Raw genomic sequence first — 12,905 nt, forward strand, 5'->3', positions numbered from 1 at the left:
TTATCACTAGCTCATCTCCTTTACTGCCCAAGATACTAGGGAGGATTTCTTCTGAGCTTCGTGTCCTGCCAACATTCCCGCTGCGGACTCATCTGCCTTTTATCTGAGCGTTACATGGTTGCATCTCTTCGCCCTGTCTCTCAAGGTCATTCCCACATACCAAGATATTGGGTTTGCCCGCCTAAGCCCATAGCAACTGACTGGATATTTATAGAATGCCAAGCTTGGATATTCCGGGTGAATAAATACTAAGGGAGGGAAGACATCAACCGTTCTGGATTCAGATAAACACAGAATCAAAGGATCAGGAAACGTACCAGCCGTATCATCCGATTCCTCTCCCTCTTGACTTCCTCTCTTTAAGGAGGGTCTGTGCCTAAGGGAATCCTGTGGAGAGAGACGGCGAAGATATCCTCGAGAGAACAATTCGCTCTCTTCCTCCTCCTCCTCCTCCTCCTCTTCCTCCTCCTCCTCGTCTTCCATTTCAAAGGTGGGCTCCAGCTGAGGCATGGGCCTCTCAGAATCTGAATCCTCAAATGGCTCGTCCAGGACCTCTGTCGTTTCCGAGATCGTTTCGGTAACTACGCTGCTGTTGTGGTATTTCCGCTTACGGACTCGTCTCTTCCGGGGAATGGGCTTCTGTACAAGAGAGTCAAAAGAAAGAAAAGAGAACAACAACAAGGTGAAAAAAAAACACTGCAAGGTATCTCCACAATCTGTTAACTCCTAAGCATCTGTTTCACAATTAAAAGCCTCACAATTAAAAACAGTAATAAAAGATACCGTGATTTACGGCTTATAGGTATTGCACGAACTCAACCAACAGGATGTGAAGAGTATATTAATGTCTTCAATTTCCCCGGTTTCAACTAAACTTAATGATTACAAATATAGGGGCCTTGGTAGTACAGTGGTTTAAAGCACCCTGTTATTAACACAGCTGCCTGCAATTACTGCAGATTCGAATCTTACCAGGCTCAAGGTTGACTCAGCCTTCCATCCTTTCTAAGGTAGGTAAAATGAGGACCCAGATTGTGGGGGCAATAAGCTGACTTTGTATAAATATACAAAAGTAGGAAGGCTATTGCTTAACGCATTGTAAGCCGTTCTGAGTCTCCCGAGAACGGCGGCATATAAATCAAATTAAAAAAAAAAATCCATTTTTAGATAGTCTGTCATACTAAGACGCTGAACCTGTTGATCGAAAGGTCATCAGTTCAGCGGTTCGAATCCCTAGTGCCGCATAATGGGGTGAGCTCCATGACTTGCCCCAGCTTCTGCCAACCTAGCAGTTCGAAAGCACGTAAAAAAGGCAAGTAGAAAAATAGGGACCATCTTTGGTGGGAAGGGAACAGCGTTCCCTGCGCCTTTGGTGTTGAGTCATGCCCGCCACATGACCATGGAGACATATTTGGACAGCGCTGGCTCTTCGGCTTTGAAATGGAGATGAGCACTGCCCCCTAGAGTCGGGAACAACTAGCACAGATGTGCGAGGGGAACCTTTACCTTTATCATACAAACCACTTGCCTGACATATGGCAAATAAAAAAAGGAAACTTGGCTACCAATGCTTCATTATTAGTTCTGGCATTTAAGACACACAGAATCAAAAAATATGTATGGGTTGTTTTTTTTTAAAGCAGGTTAAAAATGTACAGGTAGTCCTTGATTTACAACAGTTCATTTAGTGACTGTTCAAAGTTACAGCGGCCCTGAAAAACGTGACTTGTGACTGTTTTTCACAGTTACGACCTTGGCAGCACCGCCATGAGCCACGTGATCAAAATTCAGATGCTTAGCAATTGACTCATATTTATGACGGTTTCAGTGTCCCGGGGTCATGCGATCATCCTTTTGCGACCACCTGACAAGCGAAATCAGTGGGGAAGCCAGATTCACTTAACAACTGGATTACTAACTTATCAACGGTAGTGATTCGCTTAACAACGGTGGCAAGAAAGGTCGTAAAAAGGAGCAAAACCCACTTAACAAATTCTCACCTAACAACAGAAATGTTGGGCTCAATTGTAGTCGTAGGTCAAGTACTACCTATATGGTTCCAATTTTGTTCACACATATTTAATTTGGGATTCTGTTTTAACTGATGGAAGATAAATATTTAGGACCACAAAATCAAGTTGCTTCCATTTTAACTGGACCGCAATAATGCCCTATTGTAATAGTGCCCTAGGAAAGTTGTGCCCATCTTTAAACATTCAAGACACAGATGGCTAAACAGCCCTTGTTGTACCCAGTCTTGGAAATTCCAGAAACCTTTATGGGGGTAGGGGCTGCAGAGTTCAGCTTTCTGAGATATCATGCTTATTTTTTAATAATAATAATAACAACAACAACTTTATTGTCATTGTACGTGTATTCACAATATACCCATACAACGAAATTCACTTAACACCCAAAGACCAGGTCCAACACACATAACAATCCCCAGACACACTCCCACCCACCACAAATTTCCCACCTCTAAACCACCCAAACATCCACACAACAGACCAAGCAATGCTGTCCAACAGCTCACGGATGGTGGCCCTTTAGTTCATGGTTGAGTGAAATTATAGCTCTGGGATAATAATTATAGCTCTGATCAAATTAAAGCTTTGATAGCTTTAACCTATCAAATCGCTAATCTCTATCACTTTTTAAGATAATACTTGAGAAACGATCCATAAGATTTCCAGCGGCTGCCAGTATGATCACTTCCTGATCCTTCTGCTCCATAGGCAGATTTTTTTTTTTTAATTTTGATTTATATGCCGCCCTTCTCCGGAGACTCAGGACGGCTTACAAAGCATTAAGCAATAGCCTTCATACTTCTGTATATTTATACAAAGTCAGCTTAACCAAACTTTGATGGGAAACCAGCAGGAACAAGGGGTCCAAGAGTCCATTTGTGGCCCGATGCTGAACCCTTGTTACCGTTTTCCCGAAAATAAGACATCCCCTGATAATGAGCCCAATAACCCTCCACCAAAAAAAAAAAAAAATATCCCTCCCTGAAAATATTTAAATGCATACGTAGCCAGTCCCCTACCATTTCCTCTGGTTAGGGTTAGGGAGACAGAGCTGGAAATCAGGTTAAGAGGGCAAGAGGAGCCCCGTCTTGCTCCACGCGCCCCAAAATAATAAGACCTCCCCGAAAATAAGGCCAAGCGCTTATTTCGGGGTTCCAAAAAAATATAAGACAGGGTCTTATTTCCGGGGAAACACAGTATTTTTGTTTAATGCACCATCTCCCGAGCTCTCTAATGGGGGGGAGGCAGAAACGCACCTTCCTCTTCAGTGCTGGCTTAGTGAGAACTGGTGGGGAACTGGAGCAGGGGCTGGCAGGCTCCTCGTCTTCATCTTCGCTGCTCTCACTGAAGTGCCTGAGCGCCGTGCGGTCCCCCTCGCTGTGTCGTCGGGCTATCCTGTCGCACTGCTCCGAGAGCCGGCTTTTCAGGGGCTCCAGAGCTTTCAGCTGCCCTTTCCAGACCTCCATGCCATCGCTGCATCGCCTCTGGCCGACGGAGGGCTTCTCGCCCTTGCCGAATGGCCCCTGGGAGGAGGCCAGCTTGTCTTCCTCTTTGCCAAAGTGCCCTCGGGGAGTCGGGGTCTTTTCCTCGCATTTGCCACACTGTCCCTGGGAGGACGCTGCCTTCTCTTCGCTCTCGGCAAATCTCCCTCGAGAGGCCGCCGCCGCTGCCGCTGCCGCTGCTGCCGCCTTTTCCTGGCACTCGCCGCATCGGCTGCCCCTGGCCATTGCCGACTTCTCCTCCAAGGTCAGCTTTGGGTCCTTCTCGGTGAAGGATTCCCGCAGCTTTTTGTTTTTGCGGTTCCACCGGCCCCTGCGCGGTGTGTGGCTGTTGGCGGGAAGACCACTTAGGGGAAGACTTTGCTTGCCAGATCGCAGGGCGTTGACCGGGAGAATCTCTGGCTTTTTTTCACTCTCCAGCGGAAAGCAGGACTCTCGTTCTTTCCTCTCCCAGGAGACACACTTTATCACCTGTGGGAGGCAGGGGAAGGGGGTACCAAAAAGGTTAACCATCACGGGTACAGGGACTCCTGCTTAAAGAGTGTGTTGGACTAGAAGACTTCCATAAACTCTGCTATTCTATGGCTCTACACTACTTCACAATATATCATCATGCATAAGCGCCTCGCATTCTGACCTCAATGTCTCTCTCCCGTGACTGCTGTGGGACCTCGATTTCTGTCTCTTCGGGATCATCCTCCTCATCCTCAGAAACCACCGAGTTTGAGACGATGACGGGAGTCCAGCGCAGACATTCTGGGTCCACGACTACAGGCCGGATGTTCAGTTTCAGCTTCGCCATATGGTCTTGGATAAGTTTTTCCCGCCGAACAATCACAAATCTGAGGAAGGAAGGAAGGAAGGAAGGAAGGAAGGAAGGAAGGAAGGAAGGAAGGAAGGAAGGAAGGAAGGAAGGAAGGAAGGAAGGCTGGCTTTAGTCACATGGCATCAAGTTCATGCTATCATCTTCTTTTAATGACCCCATAATCCCTTGTGGGGTGGAGTCTGGGCAACTGAATGGAGCTGACTATTTACTGGCCAGATGCCCTTCCTGTCACCAATGTGGAGTTTTATTCAGCAGATATCTTTTCAGTGTGCCCAGAGTGAGAAATATCTGCCTCTACCTAGGATCGAACTCACAGCCTCCTGTTTGTGAGGCGAGAGCTTCATTTCTAGGCCACTGAACCACTGAGGATCAAGTTCATGCTATAAACATGGAAATGCAGGTGGAAAAAAAGGTGTTTGGAAGACCCAAAGGAGAGGTGCATTACTAAGCACTTGCTACTAATACCGTGCAGCCGTTGCTCGCCACTGTAAGCTCGAGGCCTTCAAAATGTCAGAGAGACTCTCGACACAGAATTAGTCCACATTGGTTGGGCTCAAAATAATGCATCAACCCATATAAAGAACAGTTGCTGGAATTGGGGATGTCTAGTTTAATGAAAAGAAAGGCTAGGGGAGACATGATAGCAGTGTTCCAATATATCTAGGGGCTGCTACAAAGAGGGAGTCAAGCTATTCTCCAAAGCACCTGCAGGCAGGACAAGAAGCAACGGGTGGAAACTAACCAAGGAGAGAAGCAAACTAGAATTAAGGAGAAATTTCCTGACAGTTAGAACAATTAACCAGTGGAACAATTTGCCTCCAGAAGTCGTGAATGCTCCAACATGGAGAAGAGATTGGATAACCTGCAATGTCTGAAATGGTATAAGGTTTCCTGCCTAAGCAGGGGGTTGGACTAGAAGACCTCCAAGGTCCCTTCCAACTCTGTTATTCTATTCTATTCTATTCTATTCTATTCTATTCTATTCTTCTAGTCTAATCTATTATTCTGTTATACTATTATACTATTATTCTATTATTTTATTATTTTATTATTCTATTATATTCTATTCTAATTCTAATTCTATTCTATTCTTCTATTCTAATCTATTCTTCTGTTATACTATTATTTTATTATTTATTATTTTATTCTATTCTAATTCTATTCTAATTCTATTCTATTCTATTCTATTCTTCTAGTCTAATCTATTATTCTGTTATACTATTATACTATTATTCTATTATTTTATTATTTTATTATTCTATTCTATTCTATTCTAATTCTAATTCTATTCTATTCTTCTATTCTAATCTATTCTTCTGTTATACTATTATTTTATTATTTATTATTTTATTCTATTCTAATTCTATTCTAATTCTATTCTAATTCTATTCTAATTCTATTCTATTCTATTCTATTCTATTCTATTCTATTATTCCATTCTTAGTCCTAGTCCTAATCCTAGTCCTAGTCCTAGTCCTATTCTATTATGTGAGCCTCTCCATTCCTACTTCAACCCCTGAGTCACTTCTCTGGCTCTCTAAATTCACCCCAACTTCTGAGATTGAAGAGAAAAAAAACCACCTCTTAAGAGTAATCTTGATAGCACAAAGGTATAGAATAGAATAGAAACATGGGTATTTTTTTTTAAAAAAAAAAAACATTTGCGTTTTTCAGGATTTTTGCATCTACAGATTCAGCCCTGAGCATCATCCTGCCCTTTTCCCGAGGTCACCCGAGTCCGTGAGAGAAGGAAGTGAGATGCTCACTGATCGTTACGGAAGTCAAGCATTCGCAGGTGGTGAAGAGTCGAGGTGATGTCTTGAGGACAGATGCCGGTCAGTTTGCTTAACTTCTTGATGCTGATCTGTTTGTCGTTTTGGTGATAAAGGCACTCCAAGATGACACTTTTCCAGTATGCCATGTAGGAAAGACGTCCCAAATCAGACAGCGGCTTCTCCGGGGATCCTGCTTGGCCTTCGCGTTTTGATAGGAGATAACCTACGAGAGAAAGCAGAAAAGGACTCAGGACCAGGTTTGGTATACACAACCACACTCTTCTAAGTTTACTCACAGTTGTGGGGCAGCTAAGGAAACACTACTAGTGACACCTTGGGGGGGCAGGGGGAAGAATCACAAAATTAATTGTTATATAACAAGTTGTTACTCTGGTCATTATGAACATCAATCTCAGGGAGCTTGCCTTTAGCTCCTGTACAAAAAATGGGATACCATGTGTTGTGTGGTCCACCAGCAGCCTGCAGAGCTGGCAGCAGAGTCGGACAGTGAGGAGGCTGGGGAGGAACATGGGCCAGTCCTGGAGTCTGGGGAAGGCTCGGACGAGGGCTCTGCGTCTGAGGCAGAGAAAGGGCCATCTGGGAGGTAAGTGCCGCCTTCGGAGCCTCCAGAGTCGGACCTCAGCGAGGCAGAGGAACAGGGGGAGCCTGTTCCCAGTGCGCGCATGCACAGAGCTGCCAGGAGGCAAGAAGAGTTAAAACAAAAGGGACGACTCAGGAGTAAGGCTTGGAGATGATTGGCCCCTCCCATAAGGCTTAAAAGAGGAGCAAAGGCACATGGGACTTTGCAGGAAGCAACTTTGTTCGTTCTGTTCAGTTTAAAGTCTGAAGCTCTGTTTGATTCTGGAATCCCTGTGGTTTTGCCAATTAGGTCTTTGGCAGCATGTCAAGGGAGATAAAGGTGGGTGATTATTAGCCTTATCCCGAAGGACTCTTTACAACTATTTGGGACTCCTCTGTGAATGAACAGAATTCACAGCTGTTAAAATAAAACAGGTTTTTGGGACTACTGGTGGGTTTTACTGACTCAGGAAGCCTAGGTCAGAACACCGTGTTTCCCCGAAAATAAGACCCTGTCTTATTTTCTTATAAAGGCAGCAGGTCTTATTTTCGGAGGATGTCATCCATTGACTAACCTCACTTGCGCGTGTCACCCCCAGTCTCCTTTTTGCTGTCAGAGGCCTTCAGGAACTACTTCTTCTGTGGCTGGCAAGGCTTTCGTGAAGGCCTCTGCGGCTGATAACAGAACTCCGGATTGATTTGGAACTTTGTTATCTGCTACAGAGGCCTTCAGGAAAGCCTTGCCGGCCGCAGAAAAAGTAATTCCTGAAGACCTCTGACAGCGAAAAGGGCCGGCGAGGCAGGTGTCGGGGTGTGCGAGGCCTGGCTACAACTGTCCAAAAGTAAGTAGTAGGGCAGCTCCACCCCTCATCCCCACCCTAGATTAATTTTTACCCATGCACTCTGGAGTGGGTGGGATCTTAATCAGGGTTTATTTTGGGGTAGGGCTTATATTGGGCGCACGTGTAAAAATCAAGCTAGGGCTTACTTTCAAGGTAGGTCGTATTTTCGGGGAAACAGGTTATTAGTCAAGAAAGGAACACCAAGAGGGATTTTCATAAAGAGCTGAGATCTTTCTGGAAGATGGATGGACATGTGAAAACCATAGTGATATGGACCCCCTTTAACCAAAAATCTTAATTTTTCATGGAACACAAGTCATTCTTCCAGGCCACAGAGAAGGGATTTGGCTCCCGTTCTACTGAATGGAACGCTGGAGAATGAGGTCCGGGTATATTATAAACACGTATTGGAAGGTCCCTTCCAAGAGTGGTGCGGTGGCCTAGAGGTGGAGCTCTCGCCTCATAATCAGGAGGCTGTGAGTTCAATCCTAGGTAGGTAGAGGCAGATATTTCTCTCTCTGAGCACAACAAGACTATATCTGCTGAATAAAACTCTGCATTGGCAACAGGAAGGGCATCTGGTCAGTAAACACTTGGCTCCATTCACTCCACCCCGCAAGGGATTATGGCGTCATTAAAAGAAGAAGAAGATTGGAAGGTCCCTCCCAACTCTGCTATTCTGTTAAAATATAAACACATTTCAGCATCTGAGTTGTGTTTGTGGCCACTAGGGGACAGATATGCCCTGTGCTGATTAACAGCCTACCAACAAAATGCTAAATTCTCTGACAGCACATTCCACTCTTGTCTATCGCCCACCTCAAGACGGCAACAGTGGCCATGCTTAACTTTTAATATGCCACTATAGGATTACTTTTTGCTCCCTTAAATTCTTCTTATTAAAATTCTGTAATGCTTCTATTAAACCCTGCACCACCCCCTAGAGTCGGGAACGACTAGCACATATGTGCGAGGGGAACCTTTACCTATTAAAAAAAAAAAAACACAACCCAGAAAAAAAAGAAAGTAAGAAGGGGCTTACTGAAGTCAATGAGGAATCTGCCATAGCCCTTGCGTTGGTACTGGGGAAGAATCATGATGCAGGAGACGTTGTATTTCTGCTGGCAGTGTTTTTCCTAGGAAAAAGAGAAAAGAGGTGGTGGGGGGGGGAAGAGAATCCAGTTATTAAACGCAAGGCCTTGTGACACGGAAGAGTTCTTTAGGACAATAATTAATACGGAGGGAATATTCCAGCCAAAGACACAGCTGTAATTCCATCGGGGAGTCAGAGAAAATCAAGTGAAAAACAACAGTAAACCTCTAATTATTTGGGAAGCGGGGAAGGGAGGGGAGGGGGTGGGGGAGATGACGGAGGATGGTTTGGTTCCTGAAATCCAGCAATGTTTATTCCAAATGACTCTGGCTTCTCCCTCCAAGGGTCTTGCTTCTTTGGAACTTTCTAAAACAGAAAGGCTCCCCCGCCCCCCTTAAGATGGGAGAGAAAATCTGGGAAATGTTTATATTGTTTGGATTCTACGATATACCCAACAGTATTTATTACTAGGAAAATAGCTTGTTCGGCAGGCATGGCTCTCTCAAACTACGGAGCAGATAAATGGGGATATTATTTCACTGTGTAATTTTTAATCTTATTTTGATGTGTGTGCTTAATGATTACCCAAAAACAAGACTGGGTCTTATATTAATTTTTGCTCCAAAAGATGCATTAGGGCTTATTTTCCGGTTAGGTCTTATTTTGGGGGGAATACGGTACTAAATGCATCTGTCTGGTTGACGATTTTAACCGGGGCTTATTTTGGGGGTAGGGCTTATATTACAAGCATCTTGGGGAAAAAATCATGCTAGGGCTTATTTTCTGGTTGGGTCTTATTTTCGGGGAAACAGGGTATTTAATTATACACAATATTATTGTATCACAGATTTGCAGGTACGGACAGGACGTGACTAGGTAGCTTTGGGCTCAGAAATCACTTCGGTCTGTGGATTTTCTATCATCGGTTCTGAAGTAGGAATTGGTGAAGACAAATTGTGTGTTTTTCCAGATGGACCTTAATGCACAACCTGGAGTCCTTCTGGACCTACTGCTGTTGAGGGAAGAGCATGTGGCTCCCATTTGGAGTACCACAATGCAAAACATATGCGTTGTCTCCTGCAGTAAAACACAGCTAGTCCAGAGTGCAGCTCTCTGAGTAGCACATCCACATATCACCTCTATATGACAGGCTGCACCGATTACTAGTTGGGTTGCAGGTACATTTTGATGTTCCAGTTGTCTTCTATGAAGTTCCTCAAGGATCAGGCTTCCATAGTAGAGCTGGAAGGGACCTTAGAGGTCTGCTAGTCCAACCTCCTGCTCAAGCAGGAGACCCTATATAATTTCAGACAAGTGGTTCTCTAGTCTCTTCTTAAAAACCTCCAAAAAAGTCCCAAAACTTCCCATCCAAAAATCACCGTCCTCCTCAACTTTTGAAGGCAAACTGTTCCACTGGTTAATTGTTTTCAATGTTAGGAAGTTTCTCTTCAATTTCAGGATTGCTTCTCTCCTTGGTTAGGTTCTCATCCATTGGGTCTCGTCTTTTGTTGCTTTGGAAAATAAATTGACCCCCCTCCTCTTTGTGACAGCCTCTCAAATACTGGAACATTGCTATTGTGTCACCCCTCGTCCTTCTTTTCTCTGGACTGGCCATACCCAAATATTCAATATTTATGGAAATGCTGGCCTCAGCATTATGCCTGTCTGTCCGACGAAACCTGGCGTGGTAGGGATACTCCAGGCCCATCTATAAAATAATGCCATCTTGTGGGACCCCTGGAGGTGTGGTATCCCTGTTGTTGTTGCTTCTCCCCTCTGGAGTAGCATTTACCCTCAAAGCCATTTGGACACACACACACACACAAACACACCCCTGACCCTGCTGTCCTTCAGGAAAACTGCATTTCTGGGACAATTTGTGAACCATTTGAACAGTAGCTGTTTGAATGTTTGTGTATTTCCTGAAATGCTACTATTGTATTTAAGCTCTGCATTGATTCCTAAGTCTTCTTTTCTTTGATGTTTTTAACATATTCGACATTGCCTTGTTATCACGAATCTCCCTCTCTCACACACACACACACTTCTCTCCTTGCCTTGCAGAGTGGAAATTGAAAATCTGCAGTGCCTCCCAAAAAAACCCCCCAGAGGATTTAGGTCCTTACATCCGAACTACAAATCTAGCAGGCATACCCCCATTCTGCAGGCAGGCTAGCTAAACTACAAGGACACGGTTATTTCCTCCCCCTTTCCCACCCACCCCACCGGCAAATTTCTTCTCCAAGCAAAACAGCTTCTGCAAAAGGCGAGCCTTAAGCCTTCACGCTTAAGATGGACCCCATCTATGCAGGAGGAATACGAAAGCCATGTTCGGTCTCAATTGCGGGGGTTTTGTTTTGTTTTTTTCCAGAGCGCAAACAAAAGCTTTGCAATGAGATCAGCATCTGATTTGAGGAGCAGCGGGCTTGGTGGCGCGCTAACAATGAATGTTTACTTCGCCAACTAGCTGTACTCTTCGCTACCCAAGGGATGAGGAAGTAATTTAAAACCTCCCTTTAGAATCACGAAGCTGGAATTCACGCTCCTCGGAGGATACACTCTGTTCAAGACAGGATCAAGAGAAAGCCAGCCAACTGTTAACTGCTTCAGTTCCCTGGATTTGTCTAGACAGAGTCTTAAAAGGGATAGGGAAAACTGCACCCAGTGCTTCGGAAGTCCCACATGTAGTTAAAATCCAGCAGACTTTTGGAAGAATGACTGCAGTATTACTTTGAATTCATACACTGAAAACACCAGCCCAATTACAGCCACTAGAATGCAGTTTTAGACTAATTTCAAAGGTAATTTCCAGAGATACATTAAGCACAGGAGGCTTAATACGACGGGAAAAAGAAAAAGGCAGAGATAGGGGAAGGAAAAATTAATTATCTTCTTGCACAAATCATATCTCGTGATGGCAGAGTTTGAGAAGTGGGGGTGGGGGGTGGGGGTGGAGGAAAGCATGGGAATTGATGCTGAATGCAGCACTTAGCCATCCTTAAGAACTCACAAAAATACAAAGCGTGTAAAAACTTAAATATGCAGGTGAGGAAATGCCTGTTAATATACATACCTTGTTTCCCCGAAAATAAGACCCTGTCTTATATTTTTTTGAACCCTGAAATAAGCGCCTGGCCTTATTTTCAGGGAGGTCTTATTATTTTGGGGCGCGTGGAGCAAGACGGGGCTCCTCTTGCCATTTTACCTGATTTCCTGCTCTGTCTCCCTAACCCTAACCAGAGGAAATGGCGGGGACCGGCAATGCATGCAGTTAAATATTTTCGGGGGAGGTCTTATTTTTGGGGAAACATGGTAGCTAGCATCATTTAAATGGATTTCCAAAGTCCACATTCCTTCCCTTAGATTTTATAAGACTTTTTTTTTTTTTACAGTACAGAAGCTATTTCCTTCTGTTGAGGGGTGAGAAAAGAACCAACACCCAGCATTGCAAAATGAAACTAAAGTCCCCTTCAAACTGAGTTTGTTTCTTGGTGACTTAAGAGGACACACCCTTGTAGAGTTCCTGCACATCAAAACCCAGATTTCAACCGTCTGTACCCTCACCTTGGAGAAGTAGCCGACGAGGTGACAGCCCTTCATATCATTTTGTGTCAGCACATAAAAAAGAAATGGCTCCACGTCGTAGTAGAGAGTCTTATGGTCCAGGAAGAGTTTTGCCAATAGACACAAGTTCTGGCAGTAAATAGTACTGACGTTGCCATCCACCTTAAAAGAAAAGGAGATTAATTCATCAGAAAACCGCAATGAAATACCATACCCTGGCCAAATAATATTAGAGCAAAGAACAGGGAGAACATCCATTTTTGAACGCATTAAGAGAAAAAGAGCAGTTGGAAAACATCACTACTCTGACCTTTGCCCCCCACCCCAAGGCAACCCATATTCTTAAGCTTAGCAACCACTTAAGATTTGTTTATATGGCCAAGAATTTATAACCTTATTTAAAGAGTCACTAAAAGGGCTATGCACTACTCCTAACTTGTGAAACAGGACTCTTTTTTGGAAATGGTATTTAGAAAGCAAATTTAGAAGGCAGAAATTTACAGCAGAAACATGTAGGCATACACTAAATTCTCACCCACTGTATCTTCACTAAAAATTGCTGGCCGCCCAGGACTCTACAAACAACATACCCAGAGACTATTCAAATTATATTTCTGTGTTCTAGAGCTAGTTCCTATTCCTTGGTGCAGAACTTGCTGTGAAAAATTCATTGTGAACTACGTTGCCTGTTTTTGTT

At 44.1% G+C, this 12,905-nt stretch overlaps 1 protein-coding gene across 2 annotated transcripts in view; it reads right to left on the bottom strand.

Moving 5' to 3' along the window:
• Positions 1-12,905, bottom strand: part of KAT6A (lysine acetyltransferase 6A) — a 64,685-nt gene that overhangs the window by 10,558 nt on the left and 41,222 nt on the right. For both annotated transcript variants that reach the window (XM_034435192.3, XM_034435191.3), the window contains exons 11-16: positions 12,209-12,370; positions 8,594-8,687; positions 6,122-6,353; positions 4,167-4,371; positions 3,287-4,000; positions 318-639 (exon numbers count right to left, since the gene is read on the bottom strand). In XM_034435192.3, coding sequence (XP_034291083.2) covers positions 318-639; positions 3,287-4,000; positions 4,167-4,371; positions 6,122-6,353; positions 8,594-8,687; positions 12,209-12,370 — 1,729 coding nt within the window. The remainder of the gene's footprint in view (positions 1-317; positions 640-3,286; positions 4,001-4,166; positions 4,372-6,121; positions 6,354-8,593; positions 8,688-12,208; positions 12,371-12,905) is intronic.

The sequence above is a fragment of the Pantherophis guttatus genome, chromosome 9 (assembly GCF_059756535.1).
Source record: "Pantherophis guttatus breed Tessera chromosome 9, ASM5975653v1, whole genome shotgun sequence".
Classification (NCBI taxonomy): domain Eukaryota; kingdom Metazoa; phylum Chordata; class Lepidosauria; order Squamata; family Colubridae; genus Pantherophis; species Pantherophis guttatus.